The following is a 24,464-nucleotide window of genomic DNA, read 5'->3' as shown; positions in this document are numbered from 1 at the left end:
CAATACACTCTATCGATAAAGGACAAAAACCACTTAGGCATATCCAGAGAAAAGGAAAATCACGTGACTGAATTCAATCCCCTTGCAGGATAAAACCACTCCAGAACTAGGAACAAAGGCAGCATCCTCCATCCGAGGCAGCCATCCACATACTTCGTCATGAACGACCCGAAAATAGTGCTAGAAGTTCTGGAGACAGGGGAGGGAAGGAAAGAAGAGAAGAAGGGAGAGGAGCAAAGCATAAAAATTCAGGATGAAGGGCTGGAGAGATGGCTGAGCAGTTAAGGTGCTTGCCTGTGAAGCCTAAGGACCCAGGATGGATTCCCCCGTCCCCACGAAAACCAGATGCACATGGTGACGCATACATCTGGAATTCATTTGCAGTGGCTAGAGGCCCTGGCACGCACATTCTCTCTATCTCTCTGTCTCTCTCTCTCTCTCCTCTGTATCCCTCTCAAATAAGTAAATAAAAGTAAAAGAAGTACACAGTGGGGGGAAAAAAGATTTTAAACAAGTACCTCTGTTCACAAATGGCATAATCTTATCTATAGAAATTTTAAAGGAATCCACTCAGCAAACTATTACAAGTAATAAACAAGCCCTGGACATTTGCAGCATGTAAATCCAGCGTACGAAGATAGAAAAGGTGACTACATTTCTACAGTAATAAGCAATAAGAAAATAAAATTTAGAGGACAATTATATTTGCATTGCAGAGCATTAAGAAGAAAGAGTGAGCCCAGAGTGTGGTGGTGCACGCCTTTAATCCCAGTACTTGGGAGGCAGAGGTGGGAGGATCGCCAAGCGTTCAAAGCCACCCTGAGACTACATAGTGAAATCCAGGTTAGCCTGAGCTACAGTGAGAGCCTACCTTGAAAACACCAAAGGATGAAGAAGGAGAAGGAGGAGGAAGAAGAGAAGGAGGAGGAGGAGAAGAAGAAAGAATAAAAGAATTAGAAATAAAATTAAACAACTAAAGTACACATTGAAAGCTACATCATTGAAAAAAAAATTTTTAAGAACTAAATAAGTGGAAAAAGAACCCACCCATTGTTCATGAATTAGAAGATTTGGCATAACAAATATGATACTTTTTCAAATTAGTTTTCAAATTCTATGTAATTCTTATCAATGTTCTTTGCAGAAACTGAGAAACTTTCTAAAAGGGGGAAGAATACAAGGAGTCAGGGACAGGCAAGATAACCCGGCAGAAGAACAGCTGAACATGTCTTTAACCCCAGCACTCGGAGGCAGAGGTAGGAGGATCGCTGTGCGTTTGAGGACAGCCTGGGACTACAAAGTGTGTCCCAGGACAGCCTGGGCCAGAGTGAGACCCTGTCAGGCACTGCCAGGCACAGGCTGGAGCCTTCAGGAGAGGGGCCTGAGCTGCCAGGCACGACTAAGGACCCCGGGGCTACAGGAGGCCACTCCCTGTCCAAGCCCAGCACACCTGAACTTAGTTAGGCTCTGCCCATAGCCTTTGGCCAGTTGCCTAGGAAACTCCTTGTCAGCCAGTACCTTCACACAGCCCATCCCCCTGAGACCCTAGATCACCTGACACACACACCCCCATTGCCTACATGCTGGAATGAATGTTCCCATAGGAACCTGGTATGTCCAATCCCCTTAGGACTCTCCCCCACCCTCAGAGGCTTATAAACCCAATTTCCCTGACAATAAACCGAGAGAGCTCCAGGGAGTGATTCTTTCTCTCATCAGGCACGCATAACCTTGGTCTCCATGGCTGCCTGGGACACCTTTGGGGGAACCGCAGCCAGCCCTGGAGCAAGAACCCAGGAACCCACAAGACCCTACCACAAAAAAAAAAGAAAAAGGAAAAGGAAAAAGAAAGCCAGTCATGGTGGCACATGCCTTTAATCCCAGCACTCAGGAGGCAGAGGTAAGAGGATCACTGTGAGTTCAAGGCCACCCTGAGACTCCATAGTGAATTCCAGGTCAGCCTGGGCTAGAGTGAGACCCTACCTCGAAAAACAAAAATAAATAAATAAAAATTTAAAAAAGTAGTTGGATGGCTTCTATTTAAAATTTTCAAAACTTAATACAAATCCTCAGTGCTAGAGATGGTTTGTATGAAATAAATAAGGAAGTGTCCAGAAATTCAGACTATAGTTGGAGACCCAGGTTTGATTCCCCATTGCCCACACAGGCCAGATGCACATGGTGGTGCACACTTGAGTGCAAACTATCAAGTCTTCTCCTCCATCTCCTTTCTTGCTCACGCTACAGACTCTTGAAGCAGTGCTTCAAGTTGCTCCTGTTGAGGTCACCACTGTCAGACCCCAGATCTCAGTCCCTGACTTCACTTTCTCTCTGACAGACAGCCCTGCCTGGAGAAGCCACAAACTGACATCAAACCCCACATGGCTTCACCTTTCCCAGCCTCAACCTTCTTTTATGAATGCTTTCTTATTAGCAGTTATTCCTCAGTGTCCAGTGTCCAGGAATAAATAATTGGCCAGTTATCAGGCAGTGAGAGCACAAAAGTAAATCCACTCTAAATTCAGTAACTGATCGATTTTTTTTTTTTTTTGCCGCTAAGTTTACTAGCTCTTATAATTTTCTCTGGTGATATTTACTCAGGTGACATATTGCAAACAGGTGCTTTTTATTACATTCCACGATTAAAATCACCTTCAAGATATACTTAGTAGGGGATGCTGGAGAGATGGCTTAACACTTAAGAACTCGCCTATGAAGCCTAAGGACCTTGCTTCAAGGCTCGATTCCCCAGGACCCATGTTAGCCAGATGCACAAGGGGGCACACGCATCTGGAGTTCATTTTCAGTGGCTGGAGGCCCTGGTGCACCCATTCTCTCTCCCTCTCTCCCTCCCTCTCTCTTTCTCTCTCTCTCTCTCTCTCTCTCTCTGTCACTCTCAAATAAATAAACAAAAAAAAATTTTTAAGATAAACTTAGGAAATGGATACAACACAAACTAATGGGGAGAAAAGATATCCTATCGCAGTTACCTTCCTGATACTGGGACAAACACCCAACCAGAAACACTTTATGGGAGGAAATGATTGATTTCAAGCTTACTGTCTGGAGGGGAAGTTTCATCACGGCACAAGAGCAGGCAGCTGGGGTATCACATTTCCACAGGAAGCAGAAAGGAAATCGTTTGAGTCAACCACAGCCAGGCTGGACTCATCAACACCAAGGCCCACCCCCAGCAACATGCCTCCTCCAGCAAGGCTCCACCTCCCAGAGGCTCCACCAGCTGGGGACTAAGTATGAGGCTTAATCATAAACACCTGAGGCTGTGGAGGATGCTGAGCATTCAAACCACTACAGACCTTCTCTCCAAAACAGACCAGAGCCAACAGGAAAGGCAGAACTCTTGCTGAAGCCTTCCTGGTCAAGGTACCATATGAAGGCTCTTCTCAGAGCTCATAGCATGCTGAATATTTCTTTGAGTCCCTCACTTAATGCCATCCCCTAAACTATGGACACTTTAAAAGACAGCCATGGGCTGGAGAAATAAATGGCTTAGTGTTAATGCACTTGCCTGCAAAGTGAAAGGACCCAGGCTCAATTCCCTAGGATCCACCTAAGCTAGATGCACAAGCTGGCACATATCTGGAGTTTGTTTGCAGTGGCTGGAGGCCCTGACATGCCCATTCTCTCTTTCTCCCTTTCTCTGACTCTTTTCTCTTTCATTAATTAATTAATTAAAAGACAGCCATGAGGACCACAGAAATATCTTAAACAGTGAACCTAACTATTCCTTAAATTACCCACCAACTCTCATGGTGACTCCTAAGATTCCTTCTCTCAAACCTCAGACAGAATTGAATCAAAAATTAAATATGAGCTGGGCATGGTGGCACACGCCTTTAGTCCCAGCACTCTGGAGGCACAGGTAGGAGGATTGGTGTGAGTTTGAGGCCACCCTGAGACTCCATAGTTAATTCCAGGTCAGCCTGGACCAGAGTGAGACCCTACCTCAAAAAAAAAAAAACAATAAATAAATAAAATGAAATATGTAAGTAATTTAAAATGCACTAAATATTAAAAAAGAAACTTTAAGACATAGTTAGACAGCATACCAATGTACCATTGTCGTTCTGCCATTGACCACTTACTAACTTGGAATATTTTGAAATCCTCCCCAAACAAAGGTGAAACCAATGACAAATGAAACATGGAGATTCCCTGATCTCCTCAAACAATATAAGTAGGTGTTTTATGCACCCTGACTACTGTAAGTTGAGTCAAGGTAACAGCACTTTGGAATAACTTCAAAAGGTCACTGTGTGTCCAGCACTTATTTGAGGTTTTGCTACTGAGGGGTCATGAGTCCGTTAGCCAGTTTGGGGAAAACAGAAAGATGTAGCACTGCCTGCCTGCTACAGCCTAGCCTGGATCGGTGTCTGGTCCAACCTCATCCAATCAGCTCTCTTGCCTCCTATTCAGGTGTGCTGACCGCTTCCTGAGCCAGCCCCTGAGCCCAGACCAGTCAGCTCTCTCAGGCTCACCTGAGCCCAAGGACAAGGCTCACCATGTAAGATTATAAACAGAAGAGTTCCAAGTGGGCGTGACCTCTTTGGCTTTTCACCTGTCCTGAACTTCAGATCCCTGCTCAAGTAAGCCCCCTCATCCTGACCCTGATGGGCTGAAATGGGGGGGGACCCCTACTTCCACATGGGCTGCCTACCCTCTTTCTGCCTTCCACACGGCAGGAGCTCTCTGTACTTCCGCCCGTTTCCTTCTCTTAATCTAATAAACGCTAAGTCTTACCCTCTGGCCTGTGGATTTTGATTCTTTAAATTCGTAAGGATCTGGGGTGCCCTAAATTTATCAATCTGTTGTTGTAGTGACAAGGAACCTCAAAATCCCCATTACACCACCATCATTTTTTTTTTTAGCAGTTTGTGTCTAAACACAAGAAATATGGTCATTCAATACAAAGACAAGAAAAGTGTAGAACGGACCCGGATTCAGCCATGTGCTCTCTCTATAAAGCACGTCAGAGCATCTGAAAGTCATGGCAAAAAAAAAAAGTATTGTAATTAATAAACCATGGGATTCATAAATTTATAAAATTTAGAAGCATAGTCATATGTCATTTAACAACATTCAGATGGTGGGCACCACTGGGGAAACTCAAACCTCATCAAATGCAGAGAAATGACAGCTTGCTCAGCACTGAGAGACAGCTCTTTCACGCCCTGCATGGGTTAGGGACCGTGGCAGAAGTGACAGGAAGAAGTGGTGGGAGAAGTGTTTGGAATTCCATCTTCTAGACCCAGAGTGGCGTTACAATCAGAATCTCACAGCAGCTGTTGTTACCTGCATAATATCCAGGCCCATCAACAAAGACATGTTGTGAGAAATTGGATATTGGGCAATTTCATAGTTTTGCAAACATCACAGTTTGCTTGCACAAAAATAAGACAGCTACAATGTCATGAGAGATTATAATCTTTGTAAAATATCTTATGTATGCATGTACACGCACACACACGAGTCTCATGCTACTGCAAAACTATTCCAGATGAGATGGCTTAGCGGTTAAGTGCTTGCCTGTGAAGCCTAAGGACCCCGGTTCGAGGCTTGATTCCCCAGGACCCACGTTAGCCAGATGCACAAGGGATGCATGCATCTGGAGTTTGTTTGCAGTGGCTGGAGACCCTGACATGCCCATTATCTCTCTCTCTATCTGCCTCTTTCTCTCTCTGTCTGTTGCTCTCAAGTAAATAAATAAACAAACAAACAAAAAATTTAAAAATACTCCAGATGATTGTGCCCCTTTTTGCACCTGGTCTTATGTAGGTGCTAAGTAATTAATTAATTAAGCCCAGACTAGCAGGCTTTGCAAGTACGCATCTCTAACCACTGAGCAGTCTCCCCAGTCCCTACATGACAGACTATTATGGTACATTCACATATACAGTCCACTGTTAACCAGAACGCATGAGTGTGTAATATATGCTCATTCCAAAATGAAAACATGGCCGGGCATGGTGGCACATGCCTTTAACACCAGCACTCAGGAGATAGTGGTAAGAGGCTTGCAGTGAGTTGGAGGCCACCCTGAGACTACATAGTATTCCAGGTCAGCCTGGGCTTGAGCAAGACACTACCTTGAAAAAAAATAAATAAATAAAAACATGAACTATTATAAAATATTAGCCTTATTCTCGAGAATAAGAATATACAGTACCTTCAGCTGGGCGTGGTGGCGCACGCCTGTAATCCCAGCACGTGGGAAGCAGAGGTAGGAGGATTGCAGTAAATTCCAGGCCGCCCTGAGACTACATAATGAATTCCAGCTCAGTCTGAGCTACAACAAGATAGAATGAGACCCTACCTCGAAAAAAAAAAAAAAAATACACACACACACACACACACACACACACACACCCCATACCCAAGAAGAGTCTATGCTCATTGTAAAATTGTTCATGCGTACTCACTCTGAGCTGCATGGGATTGTGTTAAAGGGCACAGTTTGGCCCTTTTCTTTTTTTTTTTTTAAAGTATTTTTTTAATTATTTATTTATTTATTTATTTGAGAGTGACAGACACAGAGAGAAAGACAGATAGAGGGAGAGAGAGAGAATGGGCGCGCCAGGGCTTCCAGCCTCTGCAAACGACCTCCAGACGCGTGCGCCCCCTTGTGCATCTGGCTAACGTGGGACCTGGGGAACCGAGCCTCGAACCGGGGTCCTTAGGCTTCACAGGCAAGCGCTTAACCGCTAAGCCATCTCTCCAGCCCTTGGCCCTTTTCTTGAAGTCTGTACTGTGTGCACCTTTCTCTGCGGTTCTGAAGTGGGTAGGAAGCAAAGGTTGTGGTCACAGTGACACAGCACTCTTTCTTTCCAAGAGGAACCTTTGTAAGGGATGGGCTGCGTGAAGCCACCTGCCCTGCCTTCTCCCTTCAGAGACCAGTGGAGGACTGGGCAGAAGCGGAACCACTTTGATGGGCTCAAGTCAGGCCCTGTGCTAGATACAATGGTGGGAAGACAGATGACGGGAGAGGGTGTGCCTCTGCTCTTCGAGGGACACACACAAACACACGCACACAAGCACGTGTGCATTCACTTACCTGTGGTTTTTGCTTTCATCAGTTTCTGTTATGCGCCATCAGCTGTGGTTGCGATGAAAATATTAAGTGGAACATTCCAGAGTTAGATAATTCATCAGTTTAAAATTGCACTGGAGAAATTGCTTAGTGGTTCAGGCGCTTGTGTTCTGTCACAGTCAGCTTTATGTCATGGGGGTGAACCTCCAGACCAGACACAGTTATGGGAGGAAGGAAATTTATTTGGAGCTTACAGATCTAGAGAAAGTTCCACGACGGCAGAAGAAGCTGGGCCCCTTTCACAGGTCCACGCAGAGAGAAGGACCAGCAGCAACTCCACAAGCAAGCGCGCTCCGGGAAGCCGGGCAGAGCGCAAGCACTCTTTGTATCTCTGGCTGCTATTTAGATCCACCCCAAAACATACCTTGGGGTTGGATCCCACGATCCATCCAGAGTGACATCAAGTTACAAGCTTAAATAAAACGCCTGATTCTATTGGGGAACATCCATTCAAACTACCACCCCTGCGAAGCCTAAAGGAGCCAGGTTCGATCCCCCAGGACCCACGTAAAGCCAGATGCACATGGTGGCGCAGGCATCTGGAGTTCATTTGCAGTAGCCAGAGGCCCTAGTGTGCCCATTCTCTCTCTCTCTCTCTCTCTGTCTCTCTCTCTCTGTCTCTCTCTCTCTCTCTCTTTCTCTCTCCCTCGTTTTTTTCTCTCTCTCTCCAATAAATAAATAGCATAGCTTTCTGGGTAGCATGATAAAATTTCTTTCCATCCTGCAGCATCCTATGGGGCAGAAGTCACACCTTTACCCAGTGTAGGCACACTGCACAACACTTCCCATCTGTTAGTCAATGGCCATTTCAGTTTTCAGATCTACTGAGTAGGTAGCGGAGTTCTTCATATAAATTTTGGTGCTACTCACAGTTTCAGGCATCCGCCAGAGTTCACAGGCTATTTACCTCCAGGAGGAAGGGATACTGCTCTACATAGCACACCTTGAACACCAACCCACCTATTATAGAAGCAGATGCAAAAAGCTGGGAGAGCAAAGAGTTGGGGGAAACAACCAGTAAGGGAACAGAACAGACAAGTCCTGGAATGATGGGTAAGACCACCACAGACTCAAATGAGAAAGGAGCAGGCTATCCAGGCAGAGAGCTGGCCCAGGCATCTTTGTTCATGCATACTTGTTCAAATTGGAATAGTAACACTTCCTGGGATGGAGAGATGGCTTGGTGATTAAAGTGCTTGCCTGAAAAGCCTGACAACTCAAGTTCAATTCTCCAGTACACACTTAAAGCCAGATGCACAAAGTGGCACACGTGTCTGGAGTTCATTTCTAGCAGCGAGAAGCCCTGGGTGCCCATTCTCTGTCTCTGTCTCTCTGTATCTCTCTCTTTCTCTCTGCTTGCAAATAAAGAATTTAAAAAACAAAAAACTATAGTAACAATCCTTACTGTGGTCCTCAGAACTAAACATGCATAAAGTACCAGTCCTAGTAGGTGCCATGAAAAGTTTGACTTAGCTAGGAAGGGGTGTGTCTCAATGGCACAGGGCTTGTCTAATAGTCAAGGCCTTGGTTGCATCCCCAGCACCACAACACATACTAATAAATATAATAATCATCTCTAGTTATTTTCATGAATAGGAAGCAAAGTCAAAAGTCAAGGCAAGAATGCATGTGGAGGCCAAAAGTAACGGTGTCTTCTTTTTTTTTTTTAATTTTTTGGTTTGTTTATGTTTATTTATTTGAGAGCAACAGAGAGAGAAAGAGGGAGATAGAGAGAGAATGGGCGCACCAGGGCTTCCAGCCACTGTAAATGAACTCCAGACGCGTGCGCCCCCTTGTGCATCTGGCTAACGTGGGACCTGGGGAACCGAGCCTCGAACCGGGGTCCTTAGGCTTCACAGGCAAGCGCTTAACTGCTAAGCCATCTCTCCAGCCCCAGTGGTGTCTTCTTGTTAGTATACCCGTAGCTGTTCTGGTCTCAAGCTTATGATGGCCCCTGAGAAGAAGAAAAGAAATAAAGATATTGATATCTCTCTTGCGTGAGAACGTGGAACAGACCTATGCTGCTAATCCTTGGCCCTAAGTGGAAATGAAAAACACAGGGCTCCACAACCACAGCCTAGGGACATGGAGGCTGGACTGGCCCAAGAGCTGTTACCCATTCTTCAATAAATCACTTTTGCTTTCACTATGCACGGCGAAAACTATGAGGATTACATGATATGTCAGACACAACCCACTCTTAATCCAGTGTAGGAATTTGATAAAGATGAACTCTTTTTTTTGTTTTGTTTTTTGTTTTTTAACAGCTAAGACACCAAGACACCCAGGCAGGACTGGTTTGCCTGGGCCCAGCTGTCTGGCATCTATAACTTTAATGAAAAGGACATCTCTTCAAGGAGGCACTGGCAAAAAGGAAAAGAGCAAAGGGAGAGAAGGAGTCCCAGGGGCAACTGAAATGTGGTTTCCCCTCCCACTGAGAGGGCCCCTGCGCTCAATAAACCAGAATGACCCTGGCTGAACTCCCAAGCTTGAAAGTAGGGTTGCTTTTTAAAAGGAGTTCTCTTTCAAGAACAATTGTTCCACAGAACTGAAAAGCTTGCCCTCGGAAGAGGCTCAATCCTAAAACCTGCGGGGTTAGCCATTAAAAGCAGGAATGTGCCATTTCTCCATAGGGAGCAAGGGCACGACACACCTGCTATTGTCACTGCCTGATTCTGGTGCCCCTCTATTCTAAACTAACCAGAAATCGGAGAGGCCCGAAAGCTGAGCTCCAGCTAGCATTACTTAAATAAACCGGCTGTTACATGAGCCTTAAACCACATGTCATTTGGTCGTGGGCTGCCCTGGGCCAAGGGCTGTTCAGTAATACTGTGGGGTCCAGTTTACAAATGGACTGTGTTCCAAACACGCATTTGCAAGGCTGTGGTTTGAAAGACTGAATGCATTTTCCCATAGAAGCAAGATTATAAATGGCAATTAGGGCAACAGGCCAGCTCACAAAAAGCAACGTGATGATCAAACTTTGTACATTTAGCTGCATAAAAGGGGTCAGGGGAAAGAGTAACAACTAGTAATGCCAATAACTAAAGAATGAGATAAGGAAGGGAGAAAGTTGGGCACCTTTTATTTGCCCTTGATACCAGCACTTAAGTAAAAGCAGATGAAAGGTCAGTCTAGTCAGGCTGATGGGGTAAGGGTTGGTGACTAAAAAGGACTTAGTTTGGTCAACTCTATGCAGCCAATGTGAGACTTGGCTTCAGTGACGAATGCCATTAAGAACAAGCTGTCCCAAGGCTCCAAAAATAACTGCGTCTGGAACTCTTTTTTTTTGTTAATTTTTTTTTAATTTATTTATTTGAGAGCGTCAGACACAGAGAGAAAGACAGATAGAGGGAGAGAAAGAGAGAGTGGGCGCGCCAGGGCTTCCAGCCTCTGCAAACGAACTCCAGACGCGTGCGCCCCCTTGTGCATCTGGCTAACGTGGGACCTGGGGAACCGAGCCTCGAACCGGGGTCCTTAGGCTTCACAGGCAAGCGCTTAACTGCTAAGCCATCTCTCCAGCCCTGAGTCTGGAACTCTTTCTGTGTGTGTGAAAACCCACCACCAGCACCACCCAAAACCCTCCTGCTCTGGGACCCCCAGGCTGAGCTCAAGCACTCTGTACCCCTTAGGCTGGAATTCAGATCCACCCCCAGTAACACCTTAGGGCTAGAGCCCAGGATCCACCCACAGTGATGCTTGGTCCAGCCAGGCAGCTGGAAATCCAAGTTAAAGTCCGCCAGGGGACGTCAGTTCCACGTACCACGGCGCCCTTGTGTTATGTCCTGTGCTTGCCGGCGTCGTGGCGGCTCAGTGGTCCTGCTCCACATCTCTTCCTCTCATTCTCATTTGGGGCTGGAGCCTTTTACCAATACAGGCGCTGGCTGTTTTGTACAAACCTGGGCCAGCAGTCCCTTGCTCTCTGTTCGCCTTCTGTGAGGTTGGGGTAACAGGTGCACATGGCCACACCCAGCTGTTTGTGTATGTGAGATCCGAGATGCAAACCTGAGCCTCTCTCCGACCCCCCCTCCCCGCCTCTGCACAGGAAGCGCATTTAATTGCCGAGCCACCTCTTCAGCCCCTGAATCCAGAATTCTTGGTACCACTTTCACACAAATTCCTGCGATCGGATCGGTCAAGCTTGTGGATAGGGTCACTGTCTGAGGGGCATTCAGTTGAACACCTTGGCTTCCACAGAGACCAAATCTGCCATCCACATCTCCCACCAGACTTCCCTTCTATGTCCTGCTCACAATGGACCTGAGCAGACACATTCTAGATCATTCACATTATCTTAAGGCTAGAGATTAACCTCACATTTTGTGTGTCAATATCGGTGGGGGGGGGGGGGCGGGGGGGGAGTTGAAGGCAAATTAATTTTGTATGACAATACAGTGGAGTTTTACAAGATGCAATCATAAGGGGATGCCCTTAGCCCAAAGCAGTGCAGTTGCCCCCAGAAAGCCAGCAGAAAGGAGAATTAATGAGTGGTCAGGACATAAGTAGAAAGATGGAAGGAGCCACTGTGGAATAAGTAGTTTAATTCCTTCCATAGATTCCTCTCGGGTGTGCATTCAAGATTAGCTTACATATACATAAATGCAATTATTAATTCCCTTGAAATTAAAAAGCATTTTTATCCTTCAAACTGGCTTATCTTTTGTCTATTTTCTACTGACCTGTGCATTTTTAATTGTTTTTTTTTTCTTTTTGTTTGCTTTTATTTTTTACAAAGTTTATTTCTTGGAGATTGGATTTATAGCCGTGTAGAGTTCTACTGCTATGCTATACCTCCAGCCCTCTCTCTATGTTTTATTTTGGGACAGAATCTTATAGTTTCCCAGGTCAGCCCTGAATTGAACACACACTTGTGAATTTTTCTGCCTCAGACTCCTGAGTAGCAAGGTGTGGTCATTTCAATGTACAGTGTCCCCCCATACACTCATGTGTTTGAATACTTAATCCTCAGTTGGCAGAATGCTTCAGGAAGGAACCTTTAGGAAGAGAAACCTTGCTAGAGGGAGTGTGTCACTGAAGGCAGGCGATGAGGTGTTACAGCCAGCCTTATTGCTTGCTTGCTGTGGTAGGTTGAATGTATGCTCCCCCCCCCCCCATAGACTCAGGTAACATATTAAGCTTATAACTCATGTCTCCAGATGCCTTCCTGGAGAAAGTGCCAGTGAGGGTGGATCCTGGGGTCTAGCTCTAAGGTGAACTCTGGCCCAAGGGTGTGCAGAGCAGTCTGAGCTTGCTGCTCGCTGTGGGCTTGTGTTTGCTGCTTTTTGGTGTTTGCTGGCTCGTGGCTGTTTCTCTCTCTGCTTGGCTTCGTGAATGGGAGGAAGCTTCTTCTGCCATAGAAGGAAGGAACTTCCCCTTAGATCCGCAAGTTAAAATAAGTCTCTTGCTCCTATGAACTGGGTCTGTTTAGAAGTTCATCCCAGCAATGTGAAGCAGTCTACGACACTTGCTCTTTCCACTTCCTTCCAGCTGATAGGGCAGTGGGACACGAGCCGCCTGGCCCGTCATGTTTTCCCCACCATAATGGGCTCTACCCCCCAAACTGGAAGCTGAAATCAACCCTTTCCTTCTGTAAACTGCTTCAGGCGGTGTATTTTGTCCTGGCAAGGAGAAGACACTTGATGCCCTGGAATCAAGGCTGCGTGCTAATTTTCAGCAGGTCTATTTGTTCTGAAAACTAATTCTTTGTCAGTCACATATCCACAAATATGTTCTCCTGGACCACAGTCTGCTTCTTTTTTAGGGGGGAAAAAAAGTATTTTATTTATTTTCAAGGAGAGAGAAGGGGGAATGGGCACACTAGGATCCTGTTGCTTTTGCAAATGAACTCCAGATGTACGCACCATTTTGTGCATATGGCTTTACATGGGTACTGGGGAATGGAACCCAGACCATCAGGATTTCCAGTAAGCACCCTTTACTGCTAAGCCCTCTCTCCAAGCCCTGACCATTTTTAATAACTTCCTGCTACACAGAGATTGTCAATTTTAACCTAGACTAAGGTATTAATTCTTTGCCTTCGTGGCTTGTCCTTCTGAATGGTTGTAGCTTAATGTATTTTTTCTTATCCTGACACATTTTCTTTTTCCCAATTGTCTTCTTAACCATTCACGTTCGAACATAGGCTTTATCTTGGTATAGCATAAGATCTTCATATGGATAAGCCAGGCAGTAAACAACTCATCCTTCCCCTGCTGAGGAACCATTCTCCTCATGAAGCTAGTTTCCCATACACTCATGGGACATCTTGGGTCTCTCTACTGTGTTCCATAAGTCTGTTTGTTCATTCCCCCAAAAACGAACCATATTTAATTGGTAGCTATTCTTATCACTCACTGTGTTTTTCAACACCTCTGCCACATTCAAACATTTATTTTTTTAAATATTTTTTATTTATTTATTTGAGAGCGACAGACACAGAGAGAAAGACAGATAGAGGGAGAGAGAGAGAATGGGCACACCAGGGCTTCCAGCCTCTGCAAACGAACTCCAGATGCGTGCGCCCCCTTATGCATCTGGCTAATGTGGGACCTGGGGAACCAAGCCTCGAACTAGGGTCCTTAGGCTTCACAGGCAAGCGCTTAACCGCTAAGCCATCTCTCCAGCCCCAAACATTTATTATATTGTATAATCATCATCAACTCGGGGATCTCAATGGAGAAGGATGAACAGGCAGTGGCTAATACACTGAAGATAACAGCACCAAGAAACAGGAAGACAGCTCATCTATCCCTGAAATTAAGACAGAGTGCCCTGCCGATCATTTGGTTTGGTAAACAAAGTTGCAAACTAATTATCCTTGTTTATCAATCTATTGTCTGTCATAATAGCAAAATACCTGAGGATAGGTACAGGAAAAGTACAAATACAAAAAAAAAATAGTATAAGTATAGGAAAAGTACAGGATAAGTACAAGAAACAAGGCTGCCCAGTGTGGTGGCACACACCTGTGATCCCAGCACTTAGGCAGTGGTAGGAGGATCGCCAAGAGTTCGAGGCCACCCTAAGACTACATAGTGAATTTCAGGTCAGCCTGGGCTAGAGTGAGACCCTACCTCAAAAAAAAAAGAAGAGAAGAAGAAGGAGAGAAGGAAGGAAGGAAGGAAGGAAGGGAAGGAGGGAGGGAGGGAGGGAGGGAGGGAGGAGAAAGGAAGGAAGGAAGGGGAAAGGAAAGGAAAGGAAAGGAAAGGAAAGGAAAGGAAAGGAAAGGAAAGGAAAGGAAAGGAAAGGAAAGGAAAGGAAAGGAAAGGAAAGGAAAAAAAAGAAAAGAAAACAGGGCTATTCAGCTCACTTTTTTTTTTTTTGGTTTTTTGAGGTAGGGTCTCACTCTGGCCCAGGCTGACCTGGAATTCACTATGGAGTCTCAGGGTGGCCTCGAACACACAGTGACCCTCCTACCTCTGCCTCCCGAGTGCTGGGATTAAAAGTGTGAGCCACCATGCCCGACACAGCTCAAAGTTTTTGAAGGTTGCAAGTCCAGGATTGGCTAGCCACATTTGTTCCACCTCTGGTGAGGGTCCTATGATAGATGATGTCATAATGGTAAGACAGGAAACCAGCAAGAGTCAAGGGCCAGACTTGCGCTTTGTATGATAATTTGCTCTTATGGAAACTAACCAGTGTCCTGAGGGTATTACGTGAAACCCTTCCGAGAGTCGCCCCTATGGCCCAGTGAATGCCACGAGGCCCCGCTTCTCGGAGGTTCTGCCGTCTCCACCCCAGCACACTGAGGACTAAGCTAGAACTCATGATTCTTTGGGGACACACGCAAACCCTATCCAACCACAGCTCCTTGGCCCCGTGCCCAACTCACTGGGAAATCAGTGATCCGTTCTGATTGCCACAGTGGCTGATACTGAGTACAGAAGACCTGCATAATAAGAGGAAAAAGGATGACATCAAAATAGACCAGGGGCTACTTGGGAAGAAGGGACTTGGTCGGGGGAAGATAGGGGAAGGATGGTGGGAGGGAATTTTTATCATGGTGTATAGTGTACACATATAGAGGTTGTCAATAAAAAAAAAAAATCCCGTGTAATGGGGCTGGAAAGATGGTTGAGAGGTTAACGACACTTGCTTGAAAAGTACCCACGTAAAGCCAGATGCACAAAGTGGCATATGCATCTGGAGTTTATTTGCAGTGGCAGGAAGCCCTGTCTTGCTCATACTCATTCTCATATTTCTCTCTCTCTCTCTCTTCCTCTCATAAATAAATAAATACATATCTTTTTTTAAAGAAAAAACAACCTGGGAAATGACTTCCATTCTCCTGAGCCATGGTCCACACTATTTAACGTGACTTATACAGACCTTCTTGACCTGGCCCCTGCTGGCTTGTGCAACCTCTTCCTTGAGTGATTAAGATCACAGACAGTGGAATCACACTTCTCTGGGATCAAATTCCAACACTGTAAAACCTACTTTCTTTGAAATGTCAATACTCATTTTTCTCCCAGAACCTCCCACATGTTGGCAAGTGTTGTGCCACTGAGGCACATGCTCAGCCCTTCAACAAGCTTCCGTACCTCCCTCTCTTTCTCTCTATCTCTCTCTCTCTGTGTCGCTCTCAGATAAATAAATAAAAACAAAAATATTTTAAAAATAAATAAAAGTTCTTGGGCTGTAGAGATGGTTCAGCAGTTAAGGCACTTTCATGCAAAGCCTAAGGACCTGGGTTCAATTCCCCAGTACCCACGTAAAGCCGGATGCACAAAATGGAACATGCGTCTGGAGTTTGTTTTCAGTGGCCGGAGGCCCTGGCATTCTCATTTTCTGTCTGTCTCCTCTCCCCACCCCTTGCAAATAAATAAATTTAATTTAATAAACAACAACAACAGCAAATTCTCATGCCTCAGCAGAGACCCCAGGCACCAGAATAGCTGGGTGGGCCCAGAAATGGGAGCTGTGACAAACCTTCCATATTCTGGTGAGGCTAAGCTGGCAAGCTTACAACCTCCCCTCCATAGTGGTCCTCGGATGTTTATTTCTCCCTGCCGGCTACTAGGCCATCAGTCTCCCAGCAGCAGAAATGTCCCTCGTCTTACTGGCCAGTTAATCTCCATTTTCATCTCCTGTGGGTGATGGAAAACAGGAGGCACCATGAGCTGGGATGAAGGAAGCCACACGCTGCAGGCCATACGAGTTAACTGTGCGTTTCCTCATTGTGCGCAGGTTCGGGACTAGGTGTCTCCCTGAAGATAGAAGGGGCATGACTTCCCACAGGACGGAGGTTTGATTCCCCAGAGCATACATAATCCAGATGCTCATGGTGGTACATGCATCTGGAGTCCACTTGCAGTGGCTAGAGGCTCTGGTGCACCCACTCATTCTCTGTCTAGCAAATAAAGGAAAAAGGCTATCATATATATAGTTTTACTCACATGTGTGCGGGGAGGTTGGAGGGCCAGGACTTGCTGCAAACAAGTACCAGATGCTTACACATTTAAGAGGGTGCTGGGGAATCGAACCCAGGCCACATACTTAGCAAGCAAGCACCTTTAACCCCCGAGCCATCCCCCAGGGACACTTTATAATCTTTCCAGGTGCTAGAGAAGCAAGGAACCCAGTAAAAGAGACAAGAGCTGATGTAGCCAGGGTCCAATATCTTAGCGTTAGGAACCCCAGTCTGTGCTAATTGGCACGCATGGCGCCGTGTCCTGATAGGGAAGTCTTTCTCTCTGTTCCTCTCTGTTTCCCAACCCCTCCCTCAGCTCCTCCGCCCCCACCACCAGCATCACCCCTCTCTCTTCTACCTTCCCCTCTCTTCCTCCTCTCCTCCCTTGCCCCTTTCCCTCCTTCTATGTTACTCTCCTTCCCTCCTCTCTGTCTCTGTCTCTCTCTGTCTCTCTCTCTCCCATCCCCATCTCTCATTTTTCTGAGAATTCTTATATCTCTTTCTACCTTCTGGGGACCCCCCCCCCTCCGCTTCCAGCCCTGTCACTTCAGGTCCAGCGGAAGGCACGGGCGGGACTCAGGTCTCTCCATCACCTGAGCTCTCCGGCTCAAAGAACAGGGAGGACCTCACCGCGCGGGCGCGGCGCCCGCGACCCCGGAGGAGGAGGAGGAGGAGGAGGAGGGAGAGGAGGAGGAGGAGGAGGAAGAGGAGAGAGGAGGAGGAGGAGGAGGAGGAGGAGGAAGAGGAGGAGGAAGAGGAGGAGGTGGCAGAGGAGGAGGTGGCAGAGGAGGAGGTGCGGGCGCAGGGACGCGCGGCCAAGCGCACGCACCGCACAGCTCCGCGCAGCGCCGCCGCCGCCGCCGCCTCGCGTCCACCGCCACCCGAGGGACCCCGGGCCTGGGACGCACCAGCCACTCGCTCCGGTGATGGCTGCACGGGCGGCGGCGCGCCGGGGGGCGGCCGTGCTGGAGGCGCCCCCGCAGCATGAGCAGGTACCGGCGGCGGCGGGGTGGAGCCTGGGGGATCCCCCCCCACCCCATCGCGGCCAGGGACCCCGGACACTCAAGGCCTGGGGGGACAGAGCCTGGGCTGGCCTCCCAGACCCCGTCCACCGGGGGTGTGCATGCCGTGCAGGGCTGGATAACCTTCTGGAAGATGCTGCGTTGGAGCATGGGATCCCCTCCCCCTGCCTGCCTCCCCCGCCCCCCAACCTGCGTTGTTATTTTTCTGCTTTTGCTTTTTCCCTTTGCGCCATCATCCTGTCCCTGTCCACTCTCTCTTCCAAGAGATCCCCATTCATTCGCACTCCCCGCAGCTGGCTGCCTCCTCTCTCCTGGGCTGCAGTCCTCAGGGCCTACGTACAGGTGAAGGCCTGAGTGGGCCTTGGAGGACAGGCCTCAAACCTCAGGGGCTTCTGGCCAGACCCTGAGATTCTCAGACAGTTCCTGAGCCGGATGGCTCCTTGAAGGGTACATGGCTGGGCTTTGTATGTCTCGAAGTTGGGCCCTGTCTTCAATGAATGTGTCTTATTAGCTCCAGGGCGCCGCAGTTCCACTGGGCTAGTCCTGGCCTCTTCCCACAAGCCTGGGCTGCAAACCCAATCTTACTGCATTTTCAGCTCACGGGACAATGTGTAGGCTCTGGTGGGTACTAGGAGCTGGGCTGGTGGCCGCGTGGGGTGCCCCGGGGATGCAGGGGTACAAAAGGACAGCTGGGCTTTTTTTTTTTTTTTTTTTTTTTTTTCCTCAAGAGCTCATAGCCTCAAGAAGAAGACACAAGCAACAAGATATAGGAAACCCTTAGAAGCAAGGGACTGCCTTCCACTGGGGGAAAAGGTCTGAACTGGGTGAGAAGGTTTGTCCATATAGAAAAGAGAGGGCAGGGCTGGAGAGATGGCTTAGTGGTTAAGCGCTTGCCTGTGAAGCCTAAGGACCCCGGTTCAAGGCTCGATTCCCCAGGACCCACATGAGCCAGATGTATAAGGGGGCACATGCATCTGTAGTTCATTTGCAGTGGCTGGAGGCTCTGGCACGCCCATTCTCTCTCTCTCTCTCTCTCTCTCTCTCTCTCTCTCTCTCTCTCCCCCTCTCCCTCTCCCTCTTCCTCTCTGTCTGTTGCTATCAAATAAATAAATAATTAATTAAAATTATTTTAAAAAAAAGAAAAGAAAGGGCATTAGAATTCCAGAGGAATGGACTAGAAGTACCAAGTTGTTTGGAAGTGAAACAAAAAATGGGGGGAGGGGAGGGCTTGGGAAATGGCTTAGCGGTTAAGGCCTAAGGACCCTGGTTCAATTCTCCAGGACCCACGTAAGCCAGATGCACAAGGAGGCACATGTGTCTGGAGTTCCTATGCAGTGGCTGGAGGCCCTGGTATGCCCATTCTCTCTGTCTCTTTTTATCTCATAAATAAATAAATAAAATATTTTTTAATGGGGAGTGGCCATGAGAAATGGCAGGAAGGAGGGTATCTATTATGATGGTAATACCCAAGGTTCGCGAGGCTTATAGCAAAGAGAATCTTCCGTGCCAAGCATTACATGTGGGCTTCCTTTTCTAAAACAGAGGAACTATTAGCTCTACAATGTTCTTGGTGGTTTCAACCCCGTATCGTCCAAAACAGACTATGAACTGAGAACTCTGTGGGCCAGGAAGCTCAGAGGACCTTGTAGTGACAAGCTGTGCTCTTCCTTAAGACTGGCATCACTGCTTTGCCCACTGCCCTAAGGAGGGACTTGCCTCTCTTAACTGTTTCTGAGGAGGACTCACAGGTTTCCTTTAATCCCTCGTTGCAAGCTGGCTGTGGCCAAGGCATTACCAACAAGGAAGTCTGTCAGGAAGGCAATGTCTGTCCTGTCCCCAGACTCTGTGCCAGACCCCAGGGTAATGTGTGAGAAGTGGTTTCAACCAAGCTTCATAAGACCCCGGGTCATAAAAATCAGCACAGTTACTCACGAGACTATGTATGGTATCGCCCCAACGCTGTCAACCTCATCCTATTTTCTAGTCGTTTATCACCACCTTAAGCATGCCCTACTTGTGGTTCTGGTTGTCTTGAGAGACTCCATCGGCATCAAGTCAGGCGAGCTGGCACATAGTCTGCCTGGCTAGCTGCTGACTCTCCAGTCCCCAGAGTTTGAAGTCCTCAATGCATAGTTATTGAGTGAATCAGTGAATGATTGAAAGAAAAATGACATCCAACATCAGTGAGCTGGTATCCAAGCTCCCTTCCTAGGCAAATACCACCTCCCTGGTCCCAACCCTCCCTTCCCCGGCTGCATGCTCTACGGCTTATTGGATGCGTCTGAAACTCCTCGACGCTGAACGGCAGGAGAGCCAAGGGTGTGGGTTAAGCAGTTCCTTCTGCTCACCTGAGGCTGGCTCTGGTTTCTCCTAAGAGGACCCACTTCACCTCTAAAAGTATTCCCTGCTGTGGGGCACCATCTCCCTCCCCTTGCAGCCTGGACCTGTTGACATGGAAGAGAAACTGAGGCACGAATTGATTAGGAAAGGAGTTTAACTGTGCACATCAGATTTACAACCTGAGAGACGCAAGCTTCAGGTGGGCAGAAATGTGATCCGGAGTCTATAGATTTCAAACAAGTTCTAGAGGCAAAAAAAAAAAAACAAACCACAGACAGGAAGGGAGGCTCATATTAGTGTGTTTTTATTTCCCAAGAATTTAGGCTGATACAGGCTGGACAACAAAATGTCTTAAAAGAACGGGATTAAGTGATTGACACGATACACGCGCTGATGCAGCAGCCCCGTGGGACAGTTCTTCTTAGCGTGTGAAGCCCCGGGTTCGATTCAGGGAAGGAAAGCAAAGACCAATAAACCAACAACAGAAACAAAATAACCCATAAAGCAGTCGTCAGAAAAGAAAAGGGCAAGGGTAAGAATAAAGAAGGAAATTCTTGAGCAACAGAGGCCGGAGGTGAGATGATCCTGTGGCTAGCTATAGGACTGAACTTTCTGCTCCGATGACACCAACAGCTCTCACATGGAATCCAGGATATTGTCCTGGCACTGGATTAGAAGTTCACCTGGAGGTAGACGTGACTGAAGCCTTGTCCTACCCCCATGTTCTGGCATTTTGGGCCTCCCTCAACCTGCTTTCAAATGTTTGACTTTAATTTTGTCATACCCTGCAGCAGGAATTGCTCGTCAATGAATAGAGCCCTTGCTCCCACTTACATGAGGCCGCAGGGCATCAACAGTTTCTGAGTTCATTGTTCGGGCTTTGCCACTCGGGAAGATTTTTGCTAACATGTATTTGGTGAGGGACGTGGTGAAAGTGGGGGTGTAAGTTTGGACCCAGCAGCTCAGGTTACGAAAACCAATGGCAGGAAAGTGGCATTTCTTCCGATACATCGGTTGAGGGTGTGCCACTGTGTGCCAGACATGGGAATGCATCGGTGTGATGTGACTCAGCCGATCCTCTTGAAGACTCAAATAAGGAAAAACATCACCTGTGCATTCTGGTGACGCTGCTCAGGACAAGACGGTGATATTTGAGGGGCTCAACCCAAAGGGCTTCCTATGGGAAGTGGAGTGCAATGGGTAAGGCTGGCTGGGCATGGGGAATGGGAATGTTTGGCTGCAGCAGAGGGTATATCAGGGCCATGAACACAGGGCAGGTCCTTAGGAGCCATGTCAAGGACTTCAAATGACTTTGAAGCATAGATTTTTCATATAATGCCATGGAATTCTTTCTATGCCAATTGCCAGTTCTTTTAGTGGCATCACTCTTACATTTATTTATTGACTTATTTATGAGAGAGATAGAGGCAGAGAGAACAGCAGACACAGAGAGACTGAGAATGGGTACTCCGGGACCTCCTGCCACGGCAAACAAACTCCAAATGCATGTACCACTTTATGCGTCTGGCTTTACATGGGTGTTGAGGAATTGAACCCATACTGTTTGGCTTTGCAAGCAACCACCTTTACCCGCTGAGCCATCTCTCCAGCCCCTCACTCTTTCATTTTAAAGGAGGGAAGAGTGAAAGTAAGAGTGGGGGCGGGTGGCATCTGGCTGCCCTCTGTCATTTTTCCCTCAGGCTCCGAGAGGCTTCCTCCTGCCATCAGTGACCACACCAACCCGTCCCGTTCACAGCTGCAGGGCTTGTCTCCTGGAAGAAAGGGTTTCCCCAGAATCAACGCCTGGTCTCCCATACAGAGAAGTGGATCGGGCTGCCTCCATTCCCAGCTAAGTGGGCACGTCTGTGTCTCACATGCCCAGGCAGAAAGCTCCAAAGTAGAGTCCACATGCCGTGTGCCCAATAAGTCCGTCTGCCCTAACAGCCTTGGCTGCCGATCCACCAAAGTGCCATCCAGCCACCAAGGACTGGGGGACCATGTTCCTCCTGTCTGCTCTGGGGGTTGCCAGCTTGGTCTCTTGGCCTTCTCTGTCTGTAGTCAATCGTCACTCAATCTGTTACCGCACTTTCAAAGTAGTTCTTTGGGAAATAAAGAGACAAGAACTTATTTTAACAAATCTTTTAAATCCCTTTTTTTGGGTTTTGTTTTGAGTTGTTTTCTAACGTGGAACCTGTGGCCTCATCAGGGAATGAAGCTTTGTGACAGCCGAGGGGACTCTGGTGCCATATGACCCGGGGCACAATGTGCCCTCTCTGCACAGGCCCCCCGCTGGCTCTGGGGCTCAGCATTAGCCACTGTATTGTGCTGGAGGGGCGTCCTGGCTCTGTCTCTACCCAGGAGTTGTTAATGCCATGTGCACCCCTCTCCATAAGACCAGGACCACTCAGCTCCCCCACCCCCACTCTCCTGAGGTCTTGGCATCATCAACCTCCCTCTGCTGTCCTGTGACAGTGCCCTGTCACCTCGTTGTCCTTAGACTGTCTGCTTGTGGCTCTTGAAGATGATTGCTCGGACCCTGTCTCATATGGAGGTTTATGCTAATCTCGTCTTGATGCTTTTCTTGTGGGTAGTATGCAGGAAGGAAGGGGGCAAGTGTACATTTTTGACTAACCCTTTTGTCCCCAAAACACCTTGTTTTTACTTGAGTCTTGAAACACTTTCCTAACAGGATTCTCCTGTGATGGCTTCTTATCTGAGATCACAGTACTCCAGTGAAGCACGTAGAAATAGTGATTACGTCAGCCTTCCGCATCTAATCAGGAAATGATCAATTGGCAAACTCCAAGTTAATGATATATGTTCAAGGTCATTACCAAAGAACTAGGAGGCTCACTGTTGGGTGTTACGTTGTACTAGATGGCCTCGTGGCTTGGGGCTCCAAACCCATCCAATATTTTCTCGTATGAAGCAGGTGTCCTCAAGGGGAGACCTCTCAAAGAAAAAAGACTGGGACACTGCCACCCCTTAAAAGTTGCTTTGCTTCTAGAACTTGGCACTTGAGCCCAGCAGCTCCCTCTAAGGTCTCACCTATGGAAGCCATGGACTAGCCACCAGTGCCAACCACTAAAACAGCTACTTCTTATTTCCTGGCATCGCCCACAGAGCTCTGGCCTCGTATAAACATTTCCTAAACCTATCTGAGACACTTATCAGTCATCCAGAGTCTCGTTTTCTCTTTTAAGGGAATCCCTAATGCCTCTGTCTCGCACAAGTGCTCCCATGAAGCCCATTTACCTTGGACTGGAGAAATCCTAGACTGAACCATCTGTCAGAATTGCTCACACCATCTAAAGAAAGCATATGGGGAGAAAATCTTGTTCATACTAGATTTCTGTAACTTTTTTTTCTATTCTCTACCAATCATTTTATTGTTAACTTTTAAAAAATAGTTTTATTTTGTATTTATTTGAGAGAATGAATGTTCGTGCCAGAGCCTCCAGCCACTGCAAACAAATTCCAGATGCATGTGCCATCTTCTGCATCTGGCTTAAGTGGATCCTGGGTAATTGAACCTGGGTCCTTTGGCTTTGCAGGCAAGTGTCTTAACTGCTAAACAATCTCTCCAACTCAACTTTTTCAAATTATGAATTAATAAGTTTATCTAGAGGGAAATCACAAATTGTGGGGTTTATTTAAGGAGAGATTGGGAGTTAAGGGAAACTGAGGCCAAAGAGAGACCAGAGTAAAGCTGCCAGCATGTGGAAAGCTCACTTAAGAGAAACTGGGGTGGACTGGAGAAATGGCTCAGTGGTCAAGGCATTTGCCTGCAAAGCCAAAGGAACCAGGTTCAACTCCCCAGGACCTACATAAGCCAGATTCATAAGCTGGTACATGTGTCTGGAGTTTGCAGTGGCTGAAGGCCCTGATGTGCCCATTCTCATTCCCTCTCTCCCTCTCTCTCTCTCTCTGCTTCTTTCTTTCTCCCTCCCTCTCTGTGTCTCTCAAATAAAATAATAAAAAAATTAAAAAAACAGAAAGAAACTGAGACTTCTAAAGAGGGATTAGAATAAAGCCACAAACACATGGTAGGTAAGAGAAATTGAGGCCTATTGTTAACATTTTAAAATGAACATACCAAGTTACAGGCTTCCTTGTGGCATTCTCATGCAGACTTGCTCTGGGTTGATTTCCCCTCCACATTCCTCTCCCCATCTCCTTTCCCTCCTTCTTCACTCTGCCTTTCCACCCCATCCACACAGACCAGTGTGCCTGCTCCCATTTCCATGCCATGTGTGTTCTTGGACTCTCTCCACGCCTCCCTTAAAGCCTCCCTCCCCCAGCCCCCCGCATTTCATGGGTTCGTTTCTAGTTTGCTGGCCTCTGCCCACAGTTCGTCCCTATGTGAATATTGTAATGAGAAGCTAGGGTACTCATATGAGAGTCTGCCTTTCTGATTCTGGGTTAACTCACTTAATGGAATAGTTTCCATTTTTCTGCCAATTTCATAACTCCATTTTTCTTTAAGGCTGAAAAAAAAATCCAGTCATGTACAGGTCCCACATTTTCATTGTTCAGTCACCTGGTGTCTGATATCTAGCCTGATTCCATTTCCTTGCTGTTG

The 24,464-nt window shown here is 47.2% G+C and overlaps 1 protein-coding gene across 2 annotated transcripts in view; it reads left to right on the top strand.

The window, feature by feature from the left end:
* The first annotated feature begins 17,415 nt into the window (after positions 1-17,415).
* The window catches only part of Rnf175 (ring finger protein 175), a 57,233-nt gene continuing 50,184 nt past the window's right edge, over positions 17,416-24,464 (top strand). The window contains exon 1 of one of the 2 annotated variants that reach the window (XM_045130512.1): positions 17,416-17,512. In XM_045130512.1, coding sequence (XP_044986447.1) covers positions 17,447-17,512 — 66 coding nt within the window. In that variant the 5' untranslated portion in view covers positions 17,416-17,446. Of the gene's footprint in view, positions 17,513-20,232; positions 21,083-24,464 lie in introns of those variants that run through there. The other variant, XM_045130513.1, reaches the window with a different exon arrangement.

The sequence above is a fragment of the Jaculus jaculus genome, chromosome 12 (genome assembly GCF_020740685.1).
Source record: "Jaculus jaculus isolate mJacJac1 chromosome 12, mJacJac1.mat.Y.cur, whole genome shotgun sequence".
In the NCBI taxonomy this organism is placed as follows: Eukaryota; Metazoa; Chordata; class Mammalia; order Rodentia; family Dipodidae; genus Jaculus; species Jaculus jaculus.
Note: the sequence above shows the minus strand (reverse complement) of the source record. Positions and strands in the feature narration are given on the sequence as shown.